Here is a 20,970-nt window from a genome sequence, read left to right as displayed (position 1 = left end):
TACAACCATGGCTCTAACCCAGTTGGCTTGAAGAGTACTGATGTGTAGGTAACTACTTAGAGCTTTTGTCATGGTATGGAAACTAGTTCACGGTTTGATAGAGAATGATGGTTTTGGAGGCAAATAATCAGGCTCTTGGGAAAACACGGTAAAGAGGTAAACAACTGGACCACACTGGGGAAAGCAGCTTTTCACAGCCCCTCAGAAAGTGGTGTGCTATTACACTTGTGATACTTCAAGGTTCATGACTGTGCTAGAGTGAAATGTCCTTTAAAAATTTTAGATCAAAAGAGAAACACTAGAACATCAACAGGAAATAAAACATTTTTATTGAATATCTGTGTAATATGTATGTTATTTTAACGACAATTGGAAAACTCTACTGTGGGAAGTCACTACACAAAGTGAAACAAAATATAAACCACCTCATCAAAAATGAAGGTAAAATACGGCTAAAGTTGTCAGCTCGCGGGCCACGAGCGATATGGCAGGATAAAACACCCCAAACATTTCTACAAGATACAGAGAAAACCCACACAGAGAAACACTCAAGCAGGCAGTAAATATACACAAAGGCAACTAGGATCTTTCTACAGCATCAGATTCTAATACTTCACACAGCTTTGTCAGAAAGGTACATGTGGCTTCTTTGAGCATGAAAATGTCATCTTGGTCACGTGGCAGGTTCAGTCTCTGAGAATCGTTGTCCCTTACAAACCAGTTCTACGGTGACATTCAGTCTGGCAGTGTAGGAAGAGAAAGCATTAAGAATACCTTAACTCAATGAGTCAGTCCTGGCAGTTTGAACCTGCAGCTATCCTGAATGAACAACTGGAAGTTGGAGACCATGAAGCTCTTATGCTGGAAAGCTGACTGTCTACTTCTTCTCTTTGGTGGGGTTTGGTCCTTAAGGTTAAGACTTTAAAGTATTCTGGCTTGATGCTTTGCATGTATGCGCCTGTTTCTATCAGAAAATGTCTCACTTGTGTTTTTTTTCTGTTTCATGTAAAAAAGAAAGAAAATGGGTCTTGCTATTCTCCCTTTGGAGGTGGGGAGAGATCAGACTTTTATTTATTTTCCTCCTACTTCTTTGCTGCTTCTTTTGCCCCCAATGTACTAAAAACGCTGGTGCTTGGCCATCACTGCACTGACCTCTCAGACTGTCACACCTCTCACAGAAGCAGAGTCTTGAGGGAGGCTGTGGAATTTAGTTTTCAGTAGACATTTCTCTGGTTACATTCATCTTTGTTTTCAGTAACTTCTCTCGGATACAACTGATTGATAGGAACATTAATGGTTAGCTTCTCATGCCTTCCTCCAAAAGGTATAGCATTTCCACATTTCTGGGGTAGTTTGCATTGCTGAAAATAATGAACCCTTCAAAGCATTATAAATATATTCACAGCTTGGAAAGATAAGCGAGGGGCCTCAAAGGGCGGTACATGAGATAGAAGTGATGCCCTAAATGACTTGATGAGATGGTACAAGCTGAGATGACATGCTGGCTAGCCATAAGATGACTATCTACAGTAAAGCGGCGGGGAGCGAGGGAGGCTGGAAATGTAGAGTATTGCACAGGGCTTGACAAAATGCTGCGTGGTCAACCCATTCGATATAGCATCCTTGTCCCCTGCATAGCTCTCCAGTTCTAAATTGGTCCATAATAACTAGAACTGCTTGTGCTATGCGTTCCTTCGGCAGTGCAGTAGAAGGGAATGGCAGTATTATTACAATATCACTACGGAATAAATTGATTGCTATCCACTGAGAAAACTACATTTCTAAGCACACACGGCAGTCACAGTGATACACAGAGCAGTCTTTCAAGACTCTTATGGAATGACTAATAGCTTCATAATAGTGCCATTTACTACATAGTAACATTGAAAACATTTAAAAACTCCTCCTGAAACGAGCATCTAGTATACAGAAGAGGTTGCTTCAGTTTTCTAGAACTTGTTCTTTGTTTTCACTTTTTTTTTAAAGGACAAATTAAAACTTAAGTATAAATAGTATATAAAAGGTCACTAGCTGTTCTCTTTTGGCTTACTTTGAAGTGCATTTAGAACTATGGCTAAATTTTGTCATCTTCTGATGGGATTACAATACTGTTTGTTTACCATGAAACTATTTTGTATAATAAACTCACACGGCTGTGTCTAAAAAATATTCTGCATTCCTTCTAATCTGAGTTAGTATAATAAAATATTTTGTTACAAAGTCTAATGTGCAAACTCATTATAACGTGAAAACGTGGATGGAATTCACAGTATGCAAATTTTGTATAAAGGTGATAACGGAGAGCTACTCTTGTTTTCATGGCAGCGTTTCGCTACTGCTGCATCTCCCCCCTCCCTTCCCCCCCTCCCTGCACAACCTCTGCAACGGTCTTGCTTTGTATGTTAGCTGAAATCGTTGCCTCCTATGGAACTGCTTCCTCAACTTTCAATCTAAAGCCATTTCAGTCTGTTATGTGTTTGCTTTGGAATATATACAAAAAAATTCTATCCTGGCTTCTGGCTACGTCTCCTTGAGGTCAGCCATGGAGCTGCTCAGATCATGCTAAGTTGCCTGTGAAAGAAGTCTACCCAATTGGATTTGCCCCTCCAAGATTCACTGCGGACGCATAGCGTGTTATTAGGATGGTCCAGTTGAAAGCTCAGATTTAAGTTGTCCTTTAAGATGTCAGTGTAACACTACTAGTGCCTTACAAGTTGGAATTTTTTTTTTTTTCTGGAATGCAGACGATACAATAGTTACCCTATAATATATTATCGGCTCTCCTATATCTCAGTCAATTTACATAATTTAAAATAGAACATCTTATTAAAAACATCTAGATATACACAGATTAGGAAACGCTTACAACATACAAATACACAAACTAGAAATAAATTCTCAGCATACTGGTGTATATATACAACTGTGTGATACAATAAATAATTTCTGTCATGCTCTATCTACACATCATATTGCTTAAAAGAAGAGTAGATCTGGGGGGCAGTAGTGAAATGAAGCGCCTTTAGAGGGCTCTCTACATTTAAATTTGTGCAAATTAAAATGGAAATTTAAAAGTACAACTGATCTGTGTCGGGAACACATGGCTGGAAATAAAAGGACCCATATTACTGAGGTATTTACAGATACTGGCTAAAGAGCACTATGTGGGCAAATGCAGAAAGGCTTTTTCTTCTTTTTCGTCTTCATAATTTAATTTAATTTAATTTACTTCTTGACTGCCAGCATGGCATCTACCTCCTCCTCAGGCTGTAAGGTGTGCCACTGTGCAATGGGCCGCCGAGGGTTGGCCAGCATGTCTGACCAATGCCGCAGCTCCGCTCCGGTGCTGTTGTAGCCCACAAAGACTTTCCCGATGGCATCGTTCTTGCCAATCTTGTCATAGTCCAAAACAGTCACAACAATTTGCACTTTCTACAATGAGACAGAGAAAGACCAGTGAGTGTGATAGCAAGGGGACAGCGGGCAGGGGTAAATCTTGGGACAGTCAGTGACAATGGAGACTCCATGTACACGACGCGGGTAAGTGTGTGACAGCCAGAGCAGGTTCCCCCAGTGAGAAGCAAATTCAAACTTTTGTCTTTGCTTCTTGGGAGACTTTAAAATAAAATTAAGTTCCCAACCTCCCTGCTAACTTGAAATTTGCCCCTTTTCATCGAAGAGCTTCATGTGGGAATTGATTTTCTTCCTTTAACAAATTAACAACCTAGGGATTATTATTTTGTTGTTATTGAAGAATCAGCCTGCTAGAGCGCTGTAGGGCTAAAAGTGAGATCTTAAGGTAAGCGAAGTCAAAAGTAGTGCATTTTAACACATCATTATTGTTTAAGTAAGTAAGTAAAAATTAGGTAAAATTCAGAAATGGCTCTGCCCCAAGTTAACATTTGTAATGTGGTGCTCTATTCTGTTAATTGCTCTTCTGCTTCTGAACAACTCACCCATCCGTCCAGCATGCTAATGAGTAATTTTCAGATAAATTCAGAAGATAGTCCTTACAGTCGCTATGCGCATATATGTGTGTGGAGTCATCTCTGTGTGTGTGCGAACACCTAAGTTTGTGTACACTGTGTGCATTATATAAATTTGTATGAGGCAAGAAAACCAGCTGCATGCTCTGGGGAGCTGGAAAGAAGTATAAACCCTCCCATCTCGGAGCTCTGACACCCCGGTGCTGCCTGTGACTGAGCCGGTGTTGGAGTGCTACTTCTGCTGTAGGAACAGTGACCTCTGGCAAACAGGGTTAAACTATTCCCACAAAATCTGCACGAGCCCATCTGTCACAGCTCGTAGACAATTTTCCATTCAGTTAGACTGGGGCGCACTGGGAGGTGATGTTCAAGCCAGGCATTTGCGTATGTGTTTGCGTGCACATGCCCGTGTTCCTCGCCATCGGGTCATTAATATTTGTCAAAAGAGCACAAACAGCTATTCCTTCAGTGGAGTGCTGCTCTTCCCCACAGCACCTAAGATGTTAACAGCCGCGGGCTGATTTTACTAAACTGTAAATGCTTCTCCTTAGGGAGATTTATTTTTAAAGATGAACATAGAGTTCTTTTCCTGATTCCTTTCTATCCCATGGTAAAGACACAGAGCCCCTTATTCCAGTGCAAGTTTCCTGAAATGGAGGAAGAAATACCCTGAAACACATTTCTTCCAGAAAAATCTTTTGTTCTCAGGCATCAGGTTTTTAAATTTAAGGCTTTAAATGTATGTACAATCTGGATTTCTCACTAGAATGATTAATTTCAATGCTCATAATAGGATTATCTTTTAAAAGTAACTTGATGATTTTAAGCATAGCTGCAAGACCAGACTCATGAGGTCTATTTTATAGAGTCCATTCCCTTACAAGATTGTACAATTCACTGAGCCAGAGAGATGATTCCAACAGGCACTAAAGTATTTATATAGTTGCTGATGACAAAAGTGTACATCAAACCCGAGACTCTCTCCCCAGAGCACTCACGATAAAAGGCAATATCCTGAAGCAAGTATTTCTAGATGCCAAAATGATGTTTCAGTGTTGCTGTTTGCAATATACTCACTTTTAATGCTGATGGTACCTCCCCAAATGAACATTTATGTGTTAGATGCATGGTACAATCACAGATATAAAAAGTAAGCATAAGACTATTATTTTATGGTACAAAAAAAAGTTGCCTGCTGTACCTAGAAGCTTGGGGGCTAGTTGCTATTGGATTTTTTTTTGTGTGTGTGTTAATCATATGACAGCGATGAGCACTGTAAACAAAAGACCCTTTTCCTTGCTCTATAAAGATGTAAGAACAGCTAGCTCAGATGATTAACTCTGAGATGCTGCTTAATCTGAGATCTCTGTCTTAAATCTACAGAGAAATGTGAGCATTGCTTTGCCTTTGTACGATATATTAAAGGAACAGCTGCACTGCAAAACAGGTGCTAGTAGAAAACACCACCTCTGATAATAAACACTTGGATTAGCAGCTTCCTCATTGTGATTAGGCATTCTTGGGACTGAAAGGGCCTGGAGACTGCTACCTATGGTGGCAGTCTTGCAAAACACATGCTTGACCTGCCGGTAGCAACAGGATTTGACTTTCTAGTGGTGTTCTCCCATTACCTTTCAAGCCATCACTTTCTTTCCCTGAAGAGCTAGAATCCATATTCACTGCTGAATTGTTGAAAATGTTAATGTTTGGTCCATTTTAAATTACACAGGTGTGCCGCTATTGAGCTGCTTGCCTCCCTCATCTCTGCTCTCTACCATCATAAAACTTGTATAACCATTATTTTTTTATTTGACTGTGAAAGTTTGCTTACTGACTTTTACATTAATTACCCCAAAGTCACTGATTGTTACCATGTTAAGACTAAATAACATTTAAAAATGTGTTTTCCTAACGATGAAATCACTTCAGTAACCACAATGAAATCACCTCTAAATATAGTCTTTTATAACTAAATCCAGAATACATTGGCATATGACCAAAGTCCATAATTACAGATTTTTTAAAATGAGGCTATATACTAAAGCAAATAGCTATAAAGTCATTCTAATAAGCTTATCCAAAAGAAAGTGCAAAAAAATTAAACTGCTAAATCATGATGCTTTTTAAAGGACCTATATCTGCCTTACAAAACTGACTTGGATTAGAAGGCAAAATGGCCAAGTACCTACAGAATGCACCTAACCATGCCAAAGCTCAGATCTGTAAATTGGAGGTGCCCATTCCGGTTCCCCAGTCCGGTCCCTATTTGGAAATCAAGACATTCATTGCCTAAATTGCCAGAGAGGCTTGATTTGATTGATCTTTTTTGCTGTTGGGACTTTGATGCTTGTTATGAGATTCTTCACAAGCACACAGACCAGCTTTCATTAAAATCAATAGGAATTAGACCTCACTGGATTTCCCGCTTTTTGATTCCTACAGTCCACAGACACCTGTACTTGCTTTGAGGCATGAAGAAGCTCCTAAATGGGCTAGTCATGTATCCAAGTCACTATTCCTAGTGCCTTACCTTGTCTAGTTTTATTATCTTTGTTGGTACCAAGTCAATAAAAATGAAGCCCATCGCTTTAGTTGAAATGTAGGCCTTGGCTCCTGGGCTTCTCTCCAGTACAGTTGCTATCAAAATCCAAGACACAGAGTCTCGAGACTCATAACATTCTCTCATCTAATCAAGAGGTGTCTGTGTCCCTATTGTCCGGGAGTTTTCACTGGTAATGTCTTCTGGCTTGAAATTTGGCCCAAGCTATTTAAACCCTCATAGTAGCAAGGTGCCTAACTCCTACCTAGGCCTCTCTTACAAGCCACAAAAGGATTTATTCCCGGATTGTTTTAATTATGGTCATTCAAACTGGGAGGCCCCTGAAAGTACACTTTCCACACTCAGCTCCACCCAGAAAAGCTATAGTCTTTCTTAACATCTCCATGGTCACAGAGCTCCCCGCGGCAGGTGGGAAGCCAACATGCAGTTCTTTTCTCTTCTGAGGACATTTAAACCAATACATCTTGCCCTGCTCTAACAAGTGAGCAAACGAACAAAATGTATTAACTCTAATAGTAAAGGCTTAATAGAAATGGAGGAGGCCTGTACCAACCCATCTTTATGTGGTTTACATTACCCAGATCAGACCAGAGACCAAAGCCTCTCCCTTTCCAAGCAAACCACCCAACTAACAGATGATCTTATGCTCTGTGGCCAATTGTATACTTATTATTTATGCAGAAATGATGTTTCTCTCCTAACACAAGCCACAGGCACAGGCGACAAGAGTACTTGCTTAAGACATTGAAGATACAGGTTCAAATTCGCTTAGGGAAGGGACTGAATTGGATGTGGGTTTCCCACATGCCTCCTGAGATGGTTAAGACCTTCTCTCTTGTGAGCAAAGGTTAGTTAACATCAGAAGACATTAAATCTCACGCTCATGAGTGAGAGATGATTTGCTTCCCAGCAGCCCAAAGACAGGTAACTGCGTCCCTGAACAAAATTACATGATGCCTCATCCTGGTATTTTCCACTGCTAATGTAGGTGACTTCCAGCTCACCGTGCTGACTTCTGAGGCCCCAAATTTTGGGCACTGAACTCTCCAGGAGTAGCACCTGCACAACTGCTGAGGCTCCCCTGTGGTTCCAAGAAAACAGGCACTGCAGTACTGACCCTGAGATTCTCAAATGTCTTTTTCCAAGGAGCATAGGAATCACCAAAATGCTTTCATTGTGTGGTGAAAAACTGAAAAAACCGGATGAAATTATATGTTTTACTTAAGAGGGATGCTGCAGTACTTTCAACAAATGGGACTGATAAATGGACAGGGAACACAAATGTGACTGATGATGCCAATTTATTATTTCAAATAATTTGGGGGAAATTGCTATATATGCCTTTTCTTTTATCCCTATACTTCTTCTGCTGGCACATTCCTTCACTATCTCCCTGTGGAATTTTTTTTCAGAATCCATTTGTGTTAACAGAAAATGTCAGTTATCCATTTCTCACTGATGAATCAAGGCTTCGTGAGTACTGTGCATTTTATCATCTCCCTCTTGAAGCAGTCACACTCATCTAATGTAGCACAGGGCTGGCACCTAGGTGCTAATGAAGGCATGCACACGTGATAATTAACAAGATTCCTGTTAAATATTTATAAGGGCTGAGAAATGGAATGCAGAGGGAAGACAAAACGCTGTTTGACATTACCTGAATTTGCTCGAATGGTACTTCAAAGCTGAAAGACTCGTTGTAGTAGGGATTCAGAGTGTTCTTTTTAATTGTAGTCTTTTTCTTCTTCAGCCTCTTACCATTCTGCATCAGATGGATCTTCACGTAGGGATCTAAGTAATCAAGAGAAGAAGTAGAGCTAAGAAGGGTAGTTCAGTGTGTTACCTACAGATTTCAATCCTGCAAATTTAAGACTCAATGGAAAAAAAGAAAAACCTTTAGCAACAAACAACTTGTATTTAAACAAAGTCCTAATTTCCACGATAAAAAAGCTCCTGCATGACTGCTAAGTGTTCCTGATGGAAAAAAGTACAAAACATTTATTGCATTATCTCCTTAACACTGCAAGGGAGGGGTAAATTCCCACCTAACTTCGTTCTGTAGCTCAGTACGCATCCTGGAATCGTTTCTACTTAACATTATTTATTTACTGACAACATTTCTTGGCAAAAGAGCTGTGGGACGGTTTTCCCAAGAGCCGTGAGCGCTGCTGAACGCACACACGGCAGGCACAGGGCTAGGGGTGGCTGGCTGCTCTGTGACTGCCCGGCAGCTCTTCACATCACTCCTTGGGTGGGAGCTGCACCATGGCTTTCCCGTCCTCTGACCTCCCTGGAGGGCCATGACTGATATAGCACAGTGTCTGTTGGTCAGACTGCATGGCAGGAAGGGGCTTTGCCCTTTAAATACCAATCCTCTACCTTAGTGCTTCATGCAACTAGAGTAAGGTGCAGGCCCTGGTATTGGTATGAATTAATAATTGTTTTTGCTACTCTCTACTGAATTCTCATTGTTATTTTGTAATGCTTTGGGTGGCTAAGGAACAGAACTGATTTGGCACCTAATCAGGTATTTCTTGCGCAAGCAAAACTCTGCTGGATATTACTGCCCTGAAGTGGCATTTCAGTGGTTATATTTTCAATAGATATTTTGCCTGCTTGAAAGAATACCACCATCAGTCTTTAGTCTGTTACAAGAGCTTTGTTCCCATTTAGAGAATGAACTAGCAGTTCTTTCATGGTGGTGTTAATTAGCAGTACCTTCACTGGGCTCAGTTATTTTTCTGTTTAGGCCTACCATGAAGCACCTTTTGAAGCATCTCAAGCTCAACCTTTTCAACAACCTGTATCGTATTGTAACCAAAATTTGGTTAGGTAACTCACTTGGCTTCAGGCAGCTGAACTGTGATGTAGGTCGAGGCAAGCCTTCCCTCTAGCGAGCTTGTAGGAGCTACACAAAGCACCAGCCAGCCACAAACCATCTGTGGCATAAATTATGAGAGCCTGAATGCAAACTATCAAAGGAAAGGACTTCTCCTTTCCCTCCTGAGAAAAGGTTGGGGCTACAGAAGAAGAATGACAAATTTAACACTGAAGTTAAATATTATCACAATAAGCAAACCACGCTTTATGACTCTGCAATGAAATTCATGCTTGGAGTGTCTGAGTAATTGCATTCTGCTACAGTCAAAATATGCCTTATTGTGGAAGACCTAGGAGTTCAGGACAGTTACTGGAGTGACCTGATCACAGTCTACAGTAGCTCTGAAGGGAGCATAATTTTGGTAGTGGATTCTTCAAGCCAGCAGACAGGGGTATAATAGGATCCAATGGCTGTGAGAAGGAACTAGACAAATTCTCACTTAGAAACAGGCACGTACTTTAGTAGTAAGACTACTAAAACAGCTGGAGTAGCTCCTCAGTGTTTGTGGTGAACTCTCTGTTACAGAGGGTTAAGATTCCTTCTCCCTCAAAAGACTCAAGTTCAAATAGAAATGAAATCTAGGTAGGTTTACGCTCGAGGCTAGACAGGGGATTGCAAAGGTTCCTTTTGGCTGCACAATGTATGAATTAAGGAGTAGCATGTGAACAGCAGAAATGCTAGCAGAAAGCCAACAGAGTTCTAGTTCTTTTTGAATACTGAGTTCAACATCACTACATACAGGGGTCTGAAGGTGGAAAACAGGGAAATCTGGACTTCTTCAACATTAGGTGATACTTGAGAAAAGCTTATCTACCTTATTACTTTTGCTGAGGCTCCATGCTGAATACACAATTGTTTTGACTTCCAAAATGACATTTTATGTATAGCTAATAAATTGTAAGAAAGTTCAGTAGTCAAGGAGCCAGTGGTAGAGTGTTAAGATATGGAAATGAGATAAGATGCTGTTAAAATATAATTTGAGTAACTAGAGTGAGCTGCGAGGTTAAACAGTGCAGTAATACATTATTATTAAGCGGATTAGAACTGAGGAATTCCATTAAAATAAATGCACTCGATATAAGTCAATCCTTTACTGACCTTGCTTCTGCACAGACAATATATAGAGATCTGATGATTATTCATATGCCTATAAGGAACTGTATAGTAATGACTTATATAGTGATGCAGATATACTCCTATCTTGATAAACATTCCGTATTTTGGAGAAAAATAGTTTTAACCTAGAATTCAAGTGTATGTGAATGCTTGGAGTCTACACGTACATTCACTTTAAGTGATTTGCTTCTATTGAATTTTAGATTTCCTGTCTTCATGCTGGTATTAGAGCAAAATCTAACCCTGGATAACCCATGGTCATGGGACAAGGCCCAGAAGCTATGTTTCTGTGTATTCTTTTTCATGTCCTGATCAGCTTCTTATGTTTATCTGGGGATTTGAGTTAGGCTCAGTCAAATGCCAGATTTTTAGTGGGAAAGACCCCAGTGGTACCAGGTTGCCATGGTAGTGCAGACTGTCAGTGGCAGAGGTCCCAAATGGAGCACCAAAGAGGACATAACATATGACACAATATCCTAATTTTTTTTCATCCAAGGGTAAAACTGTCATGCCAAAACAAATATAAATTGAATATCACCTAACTGAAATCATGTTCCTTCTTTTCTAGTTTCAGAGGAAAGTATTAAATACTTTTTAAAGTGAGTAAAGTGATGAGTTTACTCATCAGAAAATCAGAGCAGGGTGTCCAGCCCAAGTAAGTGGATGGGCTATAGAATCATAGAATCATTATGGGTGGAAAAGACCTCTAAGACCATCAAGTCCAGCTGTCAACCCAACATCACCGTGTCTCCTAAACCTGAAGTGCCACGTCCACACATCTTTTGAACACCTCCAGGGATAGCGACTCCACCACCTCCCTGGGCAGCCTGTTCCAATGCCTGACCACTCTCTCAGTAAAGAATTTTTTCCTAATATCCAATCTAAACCTCCCCTGACTGAGCTTGAGGCCATTTCCTCTCATCCTATCACTAGTAACCTGGGAGAAGAGACCAACACCCACCTCACTACAACCTCCTTTCAGGTAGTTGTAGAGAGCGATAAGGTCTCCCCTCAGCCTCCTCTTCTCCAGACTGAACAACCCCAGTTCCCTCAACCTCTCCTTATAAGACCTGCCCTCCAGACCCTTCACCAGCTTCATTGCCCTTCTCTGGACATGCTCCAGCAACTCAATGTCCTTCTTGTAGTGAGGGGCCCAAAACTGAACACAGTGTTGGAGGTACAGCCTCAACAGTGCCGTGAGAGATTTTAACTGAGTTTTTCCTCATTAGATTGTACATCCGCTTCCTGTTTCTCAAAGTATCCTGGTCTTACCTAGTTCTCCCCTCTCTTCATTCTTCTGTGTCTCATACAGGACCTCCTCCACCACTGCATTGCCCTCAGTTACACTTTCCCATATCCCATGACATTATTCCTAACTCCCTCAACTCTCTAATAATCTATTTGCTTGTGATCTACACAGACAACCTGACGCCTAAGCACAGACTTTCTTGTGACTTCATGAATAAACCTCTGAAAAAGAAAGATTCTGTTCTACCAAATAACAGAAGCTGAACTGCTTGGAGTCAATTATTAGAAGAAGGGAGGATAATCAAAAGAAAGCAGAACCTCTGGGAAGTGCCAGTCTCCAGTGATTTTTCTGAGATAAGGTTTAGTGCTAATGGAAATATCTCTTCTCTCTACTTGCAACATAACCTCAGCGCTGGCACCATTACTCATGCTGAGTAATACTTTAATATGTAAATAGTCTCACTGAATAAGTGAGACTAGTGAGGATGACAGAACTGATATTCCAGCCCAGCAATGATAAATTGTCTGGTACATGCATAGCCTGGGCGTAAAGGACAGAATTTTTTGACCAAGTAGAAAAGCGTACATCTGACGCCAGTGAAAATAAATAAGCATTTGTCTTTCTGTATTTGGGATAGTTATATCATTCCACATATCTGTAAATCACTCGCACCCCAAAATATTTCTTTCTCTCCACTGATACAAGACAGTCTGTTCGCTTTCATGTAAAGTTACACTGAAGAAATTTCAAGTTAGAAGAGGTGAACATCATTCTGTTTTTCCCTCCAGTTTTATTCCTTTAAAGTAAACAGGAATTTAGACCCACATTACATCCACAGGTATCTGTGGACGGACCTTGCCCACCTGTCTGGAAGAAGGGGTGTTGATCCAGATCACTATGGATGTCCCTCTGTCAAAGGGGACAGAATGGCTGTATGTCCCTTGCTTAATAATTCATGTTAAGCAATGTGTGGGATTAAATAAAATTCTGCTATTTATTCCCTCATTAACAGTCTAGCCATGAATGCTAAAAAGATGTAAAATTCATAACTAATTGGGCATTGTAGATTTTACAACAATGTCTCAAGGGAGGCTAGCTGAACCGCTTTAAAAGCACTGGGGGACTCACGGACACATTTTGTTTTCCTGAAGTTTGCAGCAAGATGTCAATACATTAAAGGATAACTGAAATGGTATGTAATAGCAGGTAAAGACTTCTGGAGTCATTTGGACTGTGAAGCATATACATACAATTAGAACCCTCTTAAAATAATGACTAGTTCATCATCCTCATGTTGTAGACAAGATGCATGCAAATTTACAGCTGAAAGAAAATACTACAACTCAAAAGAACATGACAGTATCTGCGGAAAAAGGGGAACCTGAGAATGCCTGCTTGTCAGTGGATTTTAAGACAGGCATCAGTAGTTAATGAAAAATAATTTTCTACATAGGTAGGAAAGAATTCAGCACACAAATTTCCAACTGTATTGATCTTCAGCAGAAAAGTGTCAACACAGTACTCAGCTTGGAGTGATTTTACTACAGTGGTTTATTCTGAATGCAAACACAAGGATGGTGCTGGTTTTTAATACATATTTGTAAGGCTTCTGTAATCTATTGAAAATATGAAAAGCAAGTGCCTAGAAAGTTGAGAAATTTGAAAAATGCTGCAGGGGTAACACTGGATTTGACTGGGCGTGCCATTACAGTCCCAAGTCTGGGTGTGGGGGGAGCCTAATGGTTTAAAGGAAGAAATCCCACACAGCTCTGTGTGGTGGGATCAGAGAAAACCCTCTACAAGCCTTGAGTAAACCTAACATGATTATTAGGAAAAAAAGTGAGCCAGAACAAACTAGTCATAGATATAGCTGAACGAAGCTTCAGATTACAAAACACTGTAAAAAGATATTAACTCGAATGCAGAAATCAAGAAGAAGAAATATGGTGCCAGAATTGTCTCCAGCTGTACTTTTGTCTTCAAAATGTTCAGGAAAACTGGGTGCTAATTAGCATGTGTTTTTCCCTATCAGAAGAAAATTTATGCCAAGCCTGTGCCAAAGCACCCATCACTGACACTTAGAGCCAAAGTGTCAGCAGACAGTAGAGTTTCCATTCCAGGAAGCAGAACAGTTCCTGAAGAGCTTGGCAATTGATACAATAACTGAAGAAAATCAAGTTTGGAAATGCAGCCCTGCTGCATTATAAAATGGCTCTGAAAAGACAGTTAGGACAGCGGTGACTTGCAGGGTGGACCGTTAGTTCCATGCTAAAGAGCCATAATCGCTCTCATCCTGCAACAGAGCAGCGGGGTGGAAAGCTGAGGAAAGGCGTTAGACAGGAGCACAGGCAGTGCTAGATTCAATATCGTACCCGTAACCTGTTCCTATTCTGTGCAAACACCCTTCAGACAAAGCTTTTTTGGCTTTCAGGAGTGGCAGAGGGAAGAACAGCAATTTTATACAGCAAACAATTTTATTTTCTATAGAGACTGCGCCAGGGATGAAGGCTGACAGCATCAGCAATACCTGCACGCTTGCTTCTCCCTTCTGAGAGCGACAGAAGCGGCTGTCACAGCTGTGCTGTGGAAAGCAGCAGAGTTGTGAGAGCAGAGCTAAACAGGATAAACTTTCCTGGGAGTTCCCACAGATTTGCTGATTCTTCCCAAGGACCATGGGACACGCTCCCTCCGTGGGCATACAAACCCTCCTCTCCCAAGAGAGGGATGATTCACATGATGCCTGTGGTGTCTGAGCCATGGATAATTTGTCCTGACTTTTTTTCTTCTGTGTAGTCATGTATGGATGAGAGGGGATAATTAAAGTCTCCGAAATAATGAGTTTAGAGTGATATTGTGCCTGGATTGTCTAAACTAGTATTTTTCAGATGAATGGAAAGCTTCAAATGGGAAGGAAAGCCAGAGGGGGAAAATGTGTTATCTGGGGAAGAAACAATGCAAGGTACAATTACTAAGAAGGAGTACAAGTGCTATGGTACATTCTAGATTGCATAAAAGTTATAGTTTATATTCATTGACACAAGCTGTTGGGCCTTCTACCTTCCTCCATAAATGAGCAAATTAAAGTTGGAACATTATTTTTAAGGAGCAGCTGATGTCTCAAGGGAAACGTTGGAAAACATTCTCATTAGAAACAATTCTCTTGGCATAAAATATAGGGTTTGTGTTTTTTTTTTCTTATTACATTCCCCTGAAAACAGGATTGTTGATTTTTTTTTTTTACAAGTTTTTTTGCTACATGATGTCCAATCCTCAGCTGATGTTTTATATTTAGCTACTTGGGGCCTCATCATAGCTCCCATAACCCCACTGGGCTACAGATTACTTGATGTTATGGGCCAAACCTTTAGCTGTAGCCTGTACTTGATCAATACACAAGAGAAAGGTGCATAGCAAAGGTATTCACTGTAGATTCCTGTGTAGCATCTATGCTAGTCCTGACCCCAGCAAAACACTTTTTAAAATCACTCTAATAAGGGGGCTGAGGACTGAGTGGTGTGCCTGGGAGATTCTCCCAACACCACCCAGTAGCATACTGGCCACGAAAGGAGTTGAGAAATTGCAAGCAGCCCAAATAGGCTGCCAGAGCAGCCCGGATAGCTGCAAACAGTTTAGTTAAAAAGACTTGTATTACACTTGTTAATGTCTATCTATGCCCCATGCGTGAACTGTTCCAGATGTAGCTCTCGCACACACACAGCGTACGCTGCCCATCAGGCCCTTTCTTGCTCATATGTCGTAGTGTAACAAGCTAGATGATTTTGGATTACATATTTCCATCAGCATCTTTTAAAGAAGATGCTGCAAGATGTTGATTTAGAAATGAAAACATTTGCAATTTCGTGTTCAATAACATTAGACAGATTCTCATAGGAATGATGGAGTCCAATAATCCATTTATAGTGGAGAAGATGGGGTTGGTGTTTATAAGAACTAATGACAGCCTGCCTGTAATAAAAAAAAAAGGTAAACAGAGAGTACAGCAAAGCAGTCCCAACAACTCTTCACTGTTGTGCAGTTAGATGAACATCAAGTTGCTATTGAAATGCTGAATTCAGAGAACCAGGGAGCCTTGGGAAGGATGAGGTGCTGTAAAACCGGAAGCGAGCCAACGATTCCCTCACCCAAGAATCCCAAACTGAGGTTGCTGAACACGTAGAGCTGACAGAGGAAACAGATATGTTCACAGTGGCCTAAGGGCTATTCAGCCAGCACTCGAGTTTGCAATTCCACCCACAGCGCTTCCAACTGGAACATAACAACAAATGTTACAGCGCCAGATGGGAAAAGTAGCAGAAAACTGAAAAAAAAAAAAAAAAAGCAGCCAAAATTCTTATTTAAAAACAGCACAAATTAGTGCTTACGATTAAGTTTACTGCCAGAGCAAGGGCAGATGATCTGTCTCTCTTGCATCCAAGCAGTTCATTTCAGCATAATTGCACACAGGCAAAACAAATAGTTTTATAAAGCGCAGCAAATGTGGGTTGAACCAACAGGAAAACGCACCTTGAGTTTTGACTGTGGGTAAACAGAGAATACTCTTGTGGAAAAGCAAAGCAACTCAACCAAGCACTTCGTGAATGTGATTACACAGAAACTACGAGCATCAAAGCAGTAAACCTTACTCCCCCGTATTTGGACCAAAAGGGGAGGAACTGACTGCTCCTGAAGCTCGAACGTAGTTGGGAGGGGGAAAGACAGCATGGCATTTTAAAACTTTAACATACTGGAGAAGGGCACCTGCAATCTCAGATAACAAATAAAGAAATAAAAAAGCATATTGTAATGTTGTGTTTGTGTACAAATAGAAAGAATACAGTAGCAACTAAGATGAGGTAAGCATTAACATCAAATGGTGGAAAGGTATTAATCAGGGCTGCTGATACAGGCAGACTCTCCAGTACAGGAATTCAGACAGAAACCAAAGCAAACTGCCAGTATTTCAGGCAGCAAATTCCAGCAGACTGCTGAGTTTGAATTTATGTAATGCCTTTTGGTGATATAGAGAAAAAATTAATTACATTTATATTTATTAAATTGGTGGTACTGAAAATACCAGAAGATAATACACAGAGGCTTAGAGATATTGAATATACTGTCCTCAAGTGAACTGGGGAGGAGAGAATACATACTGGCTAAGGAGTAACAACAGGCAAAACAGTGGAGAGAGAAGCAGAAGCGCATAATATAGAAAAACCCAAACAATCCAAGGTTAAAGAGCAGACCATGTGGGATGTTTTAGCAGAAAAAAACAGGAGCTAGGTATATAATGATGTATCCCACTAGACTGTTAGTATGTACCTTGAAGTCCTCCAGATCTGAGCTGGCTCTCTAACCAGGCCAAGCAGAGAGAGGTATCAGTATTTGGGGAGGCAGGGAGCAGGGAGAGAACTGTCCTACCTCATTCGGAGGCATGTGATGCCTAGTGGAGGTCACAATTCAAAAATCAGGCTGAAAAGCAAACACATGAGGGGCATCAGCTGGTGAAGGCTGGGGTTTGGAAGGGCCTGACACCTGGGTAGAGAGCTGTCTCAACTTGCCTGGAAAAACTGTGATGGAGCGGAATTACACTTCACCTTTTCCAGTCTCCACTGTCTTCCTACAGCTGTGCTGGCTTAGGGTTGTTTTTCTTTTTTTATATTTTGTTTTGCAAAATAGAGCAATTAAACACTAGCTTTTTTTCTCCAACCCTCTTTTGCTGATAGCCAAGAGGTTAAACTGCTAATTGCTGATTTAGGGAATGTTCTTCAGAACTCTCCGTTGGCTGAAAGGTCTGAACCTACATTTCCCATCTCTTGAGAGTGAGACAAGGTTGTAAGATATGAGGAACATGTTCTCAGTCTGCTCTGCTGAGAAGAACATTGTATTTTCATTGTATTATCAAAGGTTTGGGAAGCTTGCCGTACAAGGATAGGCTGGGAGAACTGGGTTGTTCAGCCTTGAGAAAAGGAGGCTCAGAGGGGATCTCATCACCATGTACCAGTACTTAAGGGGTAGCTACAAAGAAGATGGAGACTCCCTTTTTACAAGGAGTCCCATGGAGAGAACAAGGGGGAATGGACACAAGTTGCTCCTGGGGAGATTCCGATTGGACACCAGAGGGAAATTTTCCACAGTGAGGACAGTCAACCATTGGAATAATCTCCCCAGGGAAGTGGTTGACTCGGCCACATTAGACACCTTCAAGAGTTGTCTGGACAGGGTGCTGGGCCATCTTGTCTAGCCTGTGCTCTTCCTAGAAAGGTTGGACTAGATGATCCCTGAGGTCCCTTCCAACCTGGGATTCTGTGATTCTGTGATTTTTTGTGCTCTTTTCAGTTACTCAGTGGAGCAAAGGTTGGTACCAGGTTTCCTTTCTTTGAGTGCCCCTGCCCACCTTGCCTGTGCGATCATCTTTGGGCCTCTGCTCCTGTGGATATTTACTGCATACAGCTATTCAGCTGCATCCTGGATGGTGGTAGAAAAGCTCCCAGTTTAGGAATCCCAGTAGGTGATGCTGCTGGACGTGTCACTTGTGTGACTATCAAGACTTTTGGAAAATTGACTGAAAGAAACTCAGGGGCATTTACAAATTTTGGTTAGTCAAGAATTTCTATTTGCATGGTTATGTTTCTCTGTGCTTCCAGGCTCAAATAGCTAGGATGACTGTCCTGAGGAAAATTACTGAGCCACACAGAGACAAGTGTGACAAGTGTGAGGACAGACACCCAAAAATAACTGGAAGAAAGCAAAAAAATGTAGTGAACGGCTGTGCTCATAGGAAAAACTGACTGAAAGGAAGTAATACCAGTCAGAAAGAAGTATAGATGATACTTATTCAAAAGGAATATTTTGCCATGTGCAAGCACTGAGGCACCTTTACTTAGGACAAACATTATAGAGACCGTGGTGCGGCAGAGAGCAACCTTCCACATCCATTTTCTTCCTCTGAAAACAGCTGACACATGTTTTTCCCCTTCATAAACTGTCAACTGATAACAAACATATTCCTCTTCTGATTATTCCCCTCTTCCCCAAAACCCCGTCTATCACCAAAACCCAAACCCGTCAGCTGTGAGGCAAAACAAGTCCTAATCTCAAACTGCACTGAGGACAGATAGGAGTTCCAGTAATACTGGGTAATAAAGAAAACCACACTGGAGTGAGTGGCAATATTAATTCAAAGGAATTACTCAACTCTGAAACACAGAAAAACCTCTATTAAAAATAAAAACTGGTCTAACTAGTGTATTAGCAATTTACTGTAGCAAGAACATACATTTCGTGCTACAGACTCTTCATGTCAATATTACCACAGTAAGGTTTTATAGCGTGGCTGCACATCAGCGTGGTACTACTGTGCTGTGATCATCTTTACATAGAAAAAAGCTAATATACCCTGCTTAAGGGTAATCTATATACTCTCCCGCAGAGGGTTAGAAGGAACACTCAAAAGAAGACAAAGGCAGTGATAAAGGCTGCCTCACATCAAAAACAGTGGACTATCATTGTTTACAGGTGAGATTTTTTTTCAAATCCAGCAAACCCAGTTATGACCGTGTATTCCATACCCTCATAGTCCAAAATAATGTTAGGTGAGTTGGGAGGAGAAGCAGAGGATAGCAAAAGTAGAAAAGCAAAGCAGCAGGATATTTTATCTACATAGGATAGAAAGGATAGGAAACACCCAATTACTTTAGCTCATATAAATGAGTCACCAGAAAAATGCAAACCAATATATTGCAAAATAATTCTGATGTTTTTAATAAATACTTATTGCTTCTATTTTGCAAGCTGCTTTTCTCATTCAGGTAAGCTTTCAGTCTTAGACAGTGTGAAAGAGACATTTTTTTTGACTCAGATGATTAAACTAGAAATAGCACTGAAAGCTAATACTGCAGGAATGCTGCAGTACAAAGGAATAAAAAAAATAGTCTTACAACATCAGTGACTACCAGTAAAGCAGCCTGATCCAAACTCTTCACAGCTGAGAAACCAACCCTAGTTATGCTTTATCAGGGTTGATATTTATTTTAAGAGCATATCAAGACTTTCAAACTACATTTCATTCATCAGTGGCTGTATATAAAGGGAGTCCATCAGCATCCGGTTTTCAGTGTCAGTTTGAAATAATATTCCTAGTACTTTTTACACCTAATAAGTTAATATTTATATAAATATCAGTTCTCATTCTGTTTTCATTATTTTTCTGTTAGATTTGAGCTTTAAGGAAAAATGTAAATGGAAGGAGGGAGCTACAAGATTGCAGTCTTGCTTTTAGCGTACAAAACATGCATTCAGAATTACTTGGAGAAAATACTTAATGGCTCTCTTCCTCTCCCTCTCTCCTGCTTCCCAACACATCCAGTGTCTCTTAAGCTGGATTTTTGAAAGTATTTTGGGCATTCATATAGGCTATTTGTGGCACCTAATTTTAGTGTCATTCAGAGAATCAAAGTTTTTACTGCCTCAACACATATACCACCAATCCCATATATGAAACCTAAAGCAACCCATGGTACAGTTGTTTATTTGTGCTTGTTTAGACACAGAGGCCACATGAAACCTTTCCCTACTCTCTGCTCAGAGCAAAGGCTACAGACAAGCCCAGCTGATGTGCTTCCTAGTGGTGAGGAGAAAACTCCCAGAATACTGCAAGGCAAGAACTGCATCTGTTCAGAGAGCAGAAGGAACCATTCCGGATGGTGTTTCCCAATATTGCTGGGAAGACTTGCTTTGTTTTGGATTAAGTTTAACCACAGTAAGGAAAAGAAGATCAAAAGCAGACTCTCTTGGGATGGGCAACATCTTCATCTCAATCTCAGCATGGGAAGTTACAACGTAGGCTAAATTTATCAGCAGTTTCATCTGAGTTCAGCTAAGTTATATCTGTTTTTCAAAAATGACAGCTGAGTGAAAACCTATTTTGCAGTATCAAAAAAAAAAACCACCACCCAGTTTTGAAAAGCCTGAAGGTCAGATTTTTAACTCAGGCACTTGCAGAGGAAGTGCTGGGAGGCTGCATGCCTGCTCGCATTCCTGTCGATTCCACATAATGAAAAGCAGTGACCTGAAACTTAAGGCAAATTTTCACTTAGACAAGAGTAACATCTAGATCATGCCCACTGAAGAGTTATGGAAGTGCTGAAGTCCTTGGTAGGACAAACAATCTACCTTGTTT

At 40.7% G+C, this 20,970-nt stretch overlaps 1 protein-coding gene across 4 annotated transcripts in view; it reads right to left on the bottom strand.

Moving 5' to 3' along the window:
• Positions 1 to 308: 308 nt before the first annotated feature.
• SYT1 (synaptotagmin 1) overlaps positions 309 to 20,970 on the bottom strand; it is a 362,867-nt gene continuing 342,205 nt past the window's right edge. For all 4 annotated transcript variants that reach the window (XM_064450060.1, XM_064450045.1, XM_064450067.1 and 1 more), the window contains 2 exons: positions 8,204 to 8,337; positions 309 to 3,432 (listed from right to left, as the gene is read on the bottom strand). In XM_064450060.1, coding sequence (XP_064306130.1) covers positions 3,226 to 3,432; positions 8,204 to 8,337 — 341 coding nt within the window. In that variant the 3' untranslated portion in view covers positions 309 to 3,225. The remainder of the gene's footprint in view (positions 3,433 to 8,203; positions 8,338 to 20,970) is intronic.

Source organism: Phalacrocorax carbo, chromosome 1, assembly GCF_963921805.1.
Source record: "Phalacrocorax carbo chromosome 1, bPhaCar2.1, whole genome shotgun sequence".
Lineage (NCBI taxonomy): Eukaryota > Metazoa > Chordata > Aves > Suliformes > Phalacrocoracidae > Phalacrocorax > Phalacrocorax carbo.
This window is presented reverse-complemented; position numbering and strand designations above follow the sequence as displayed.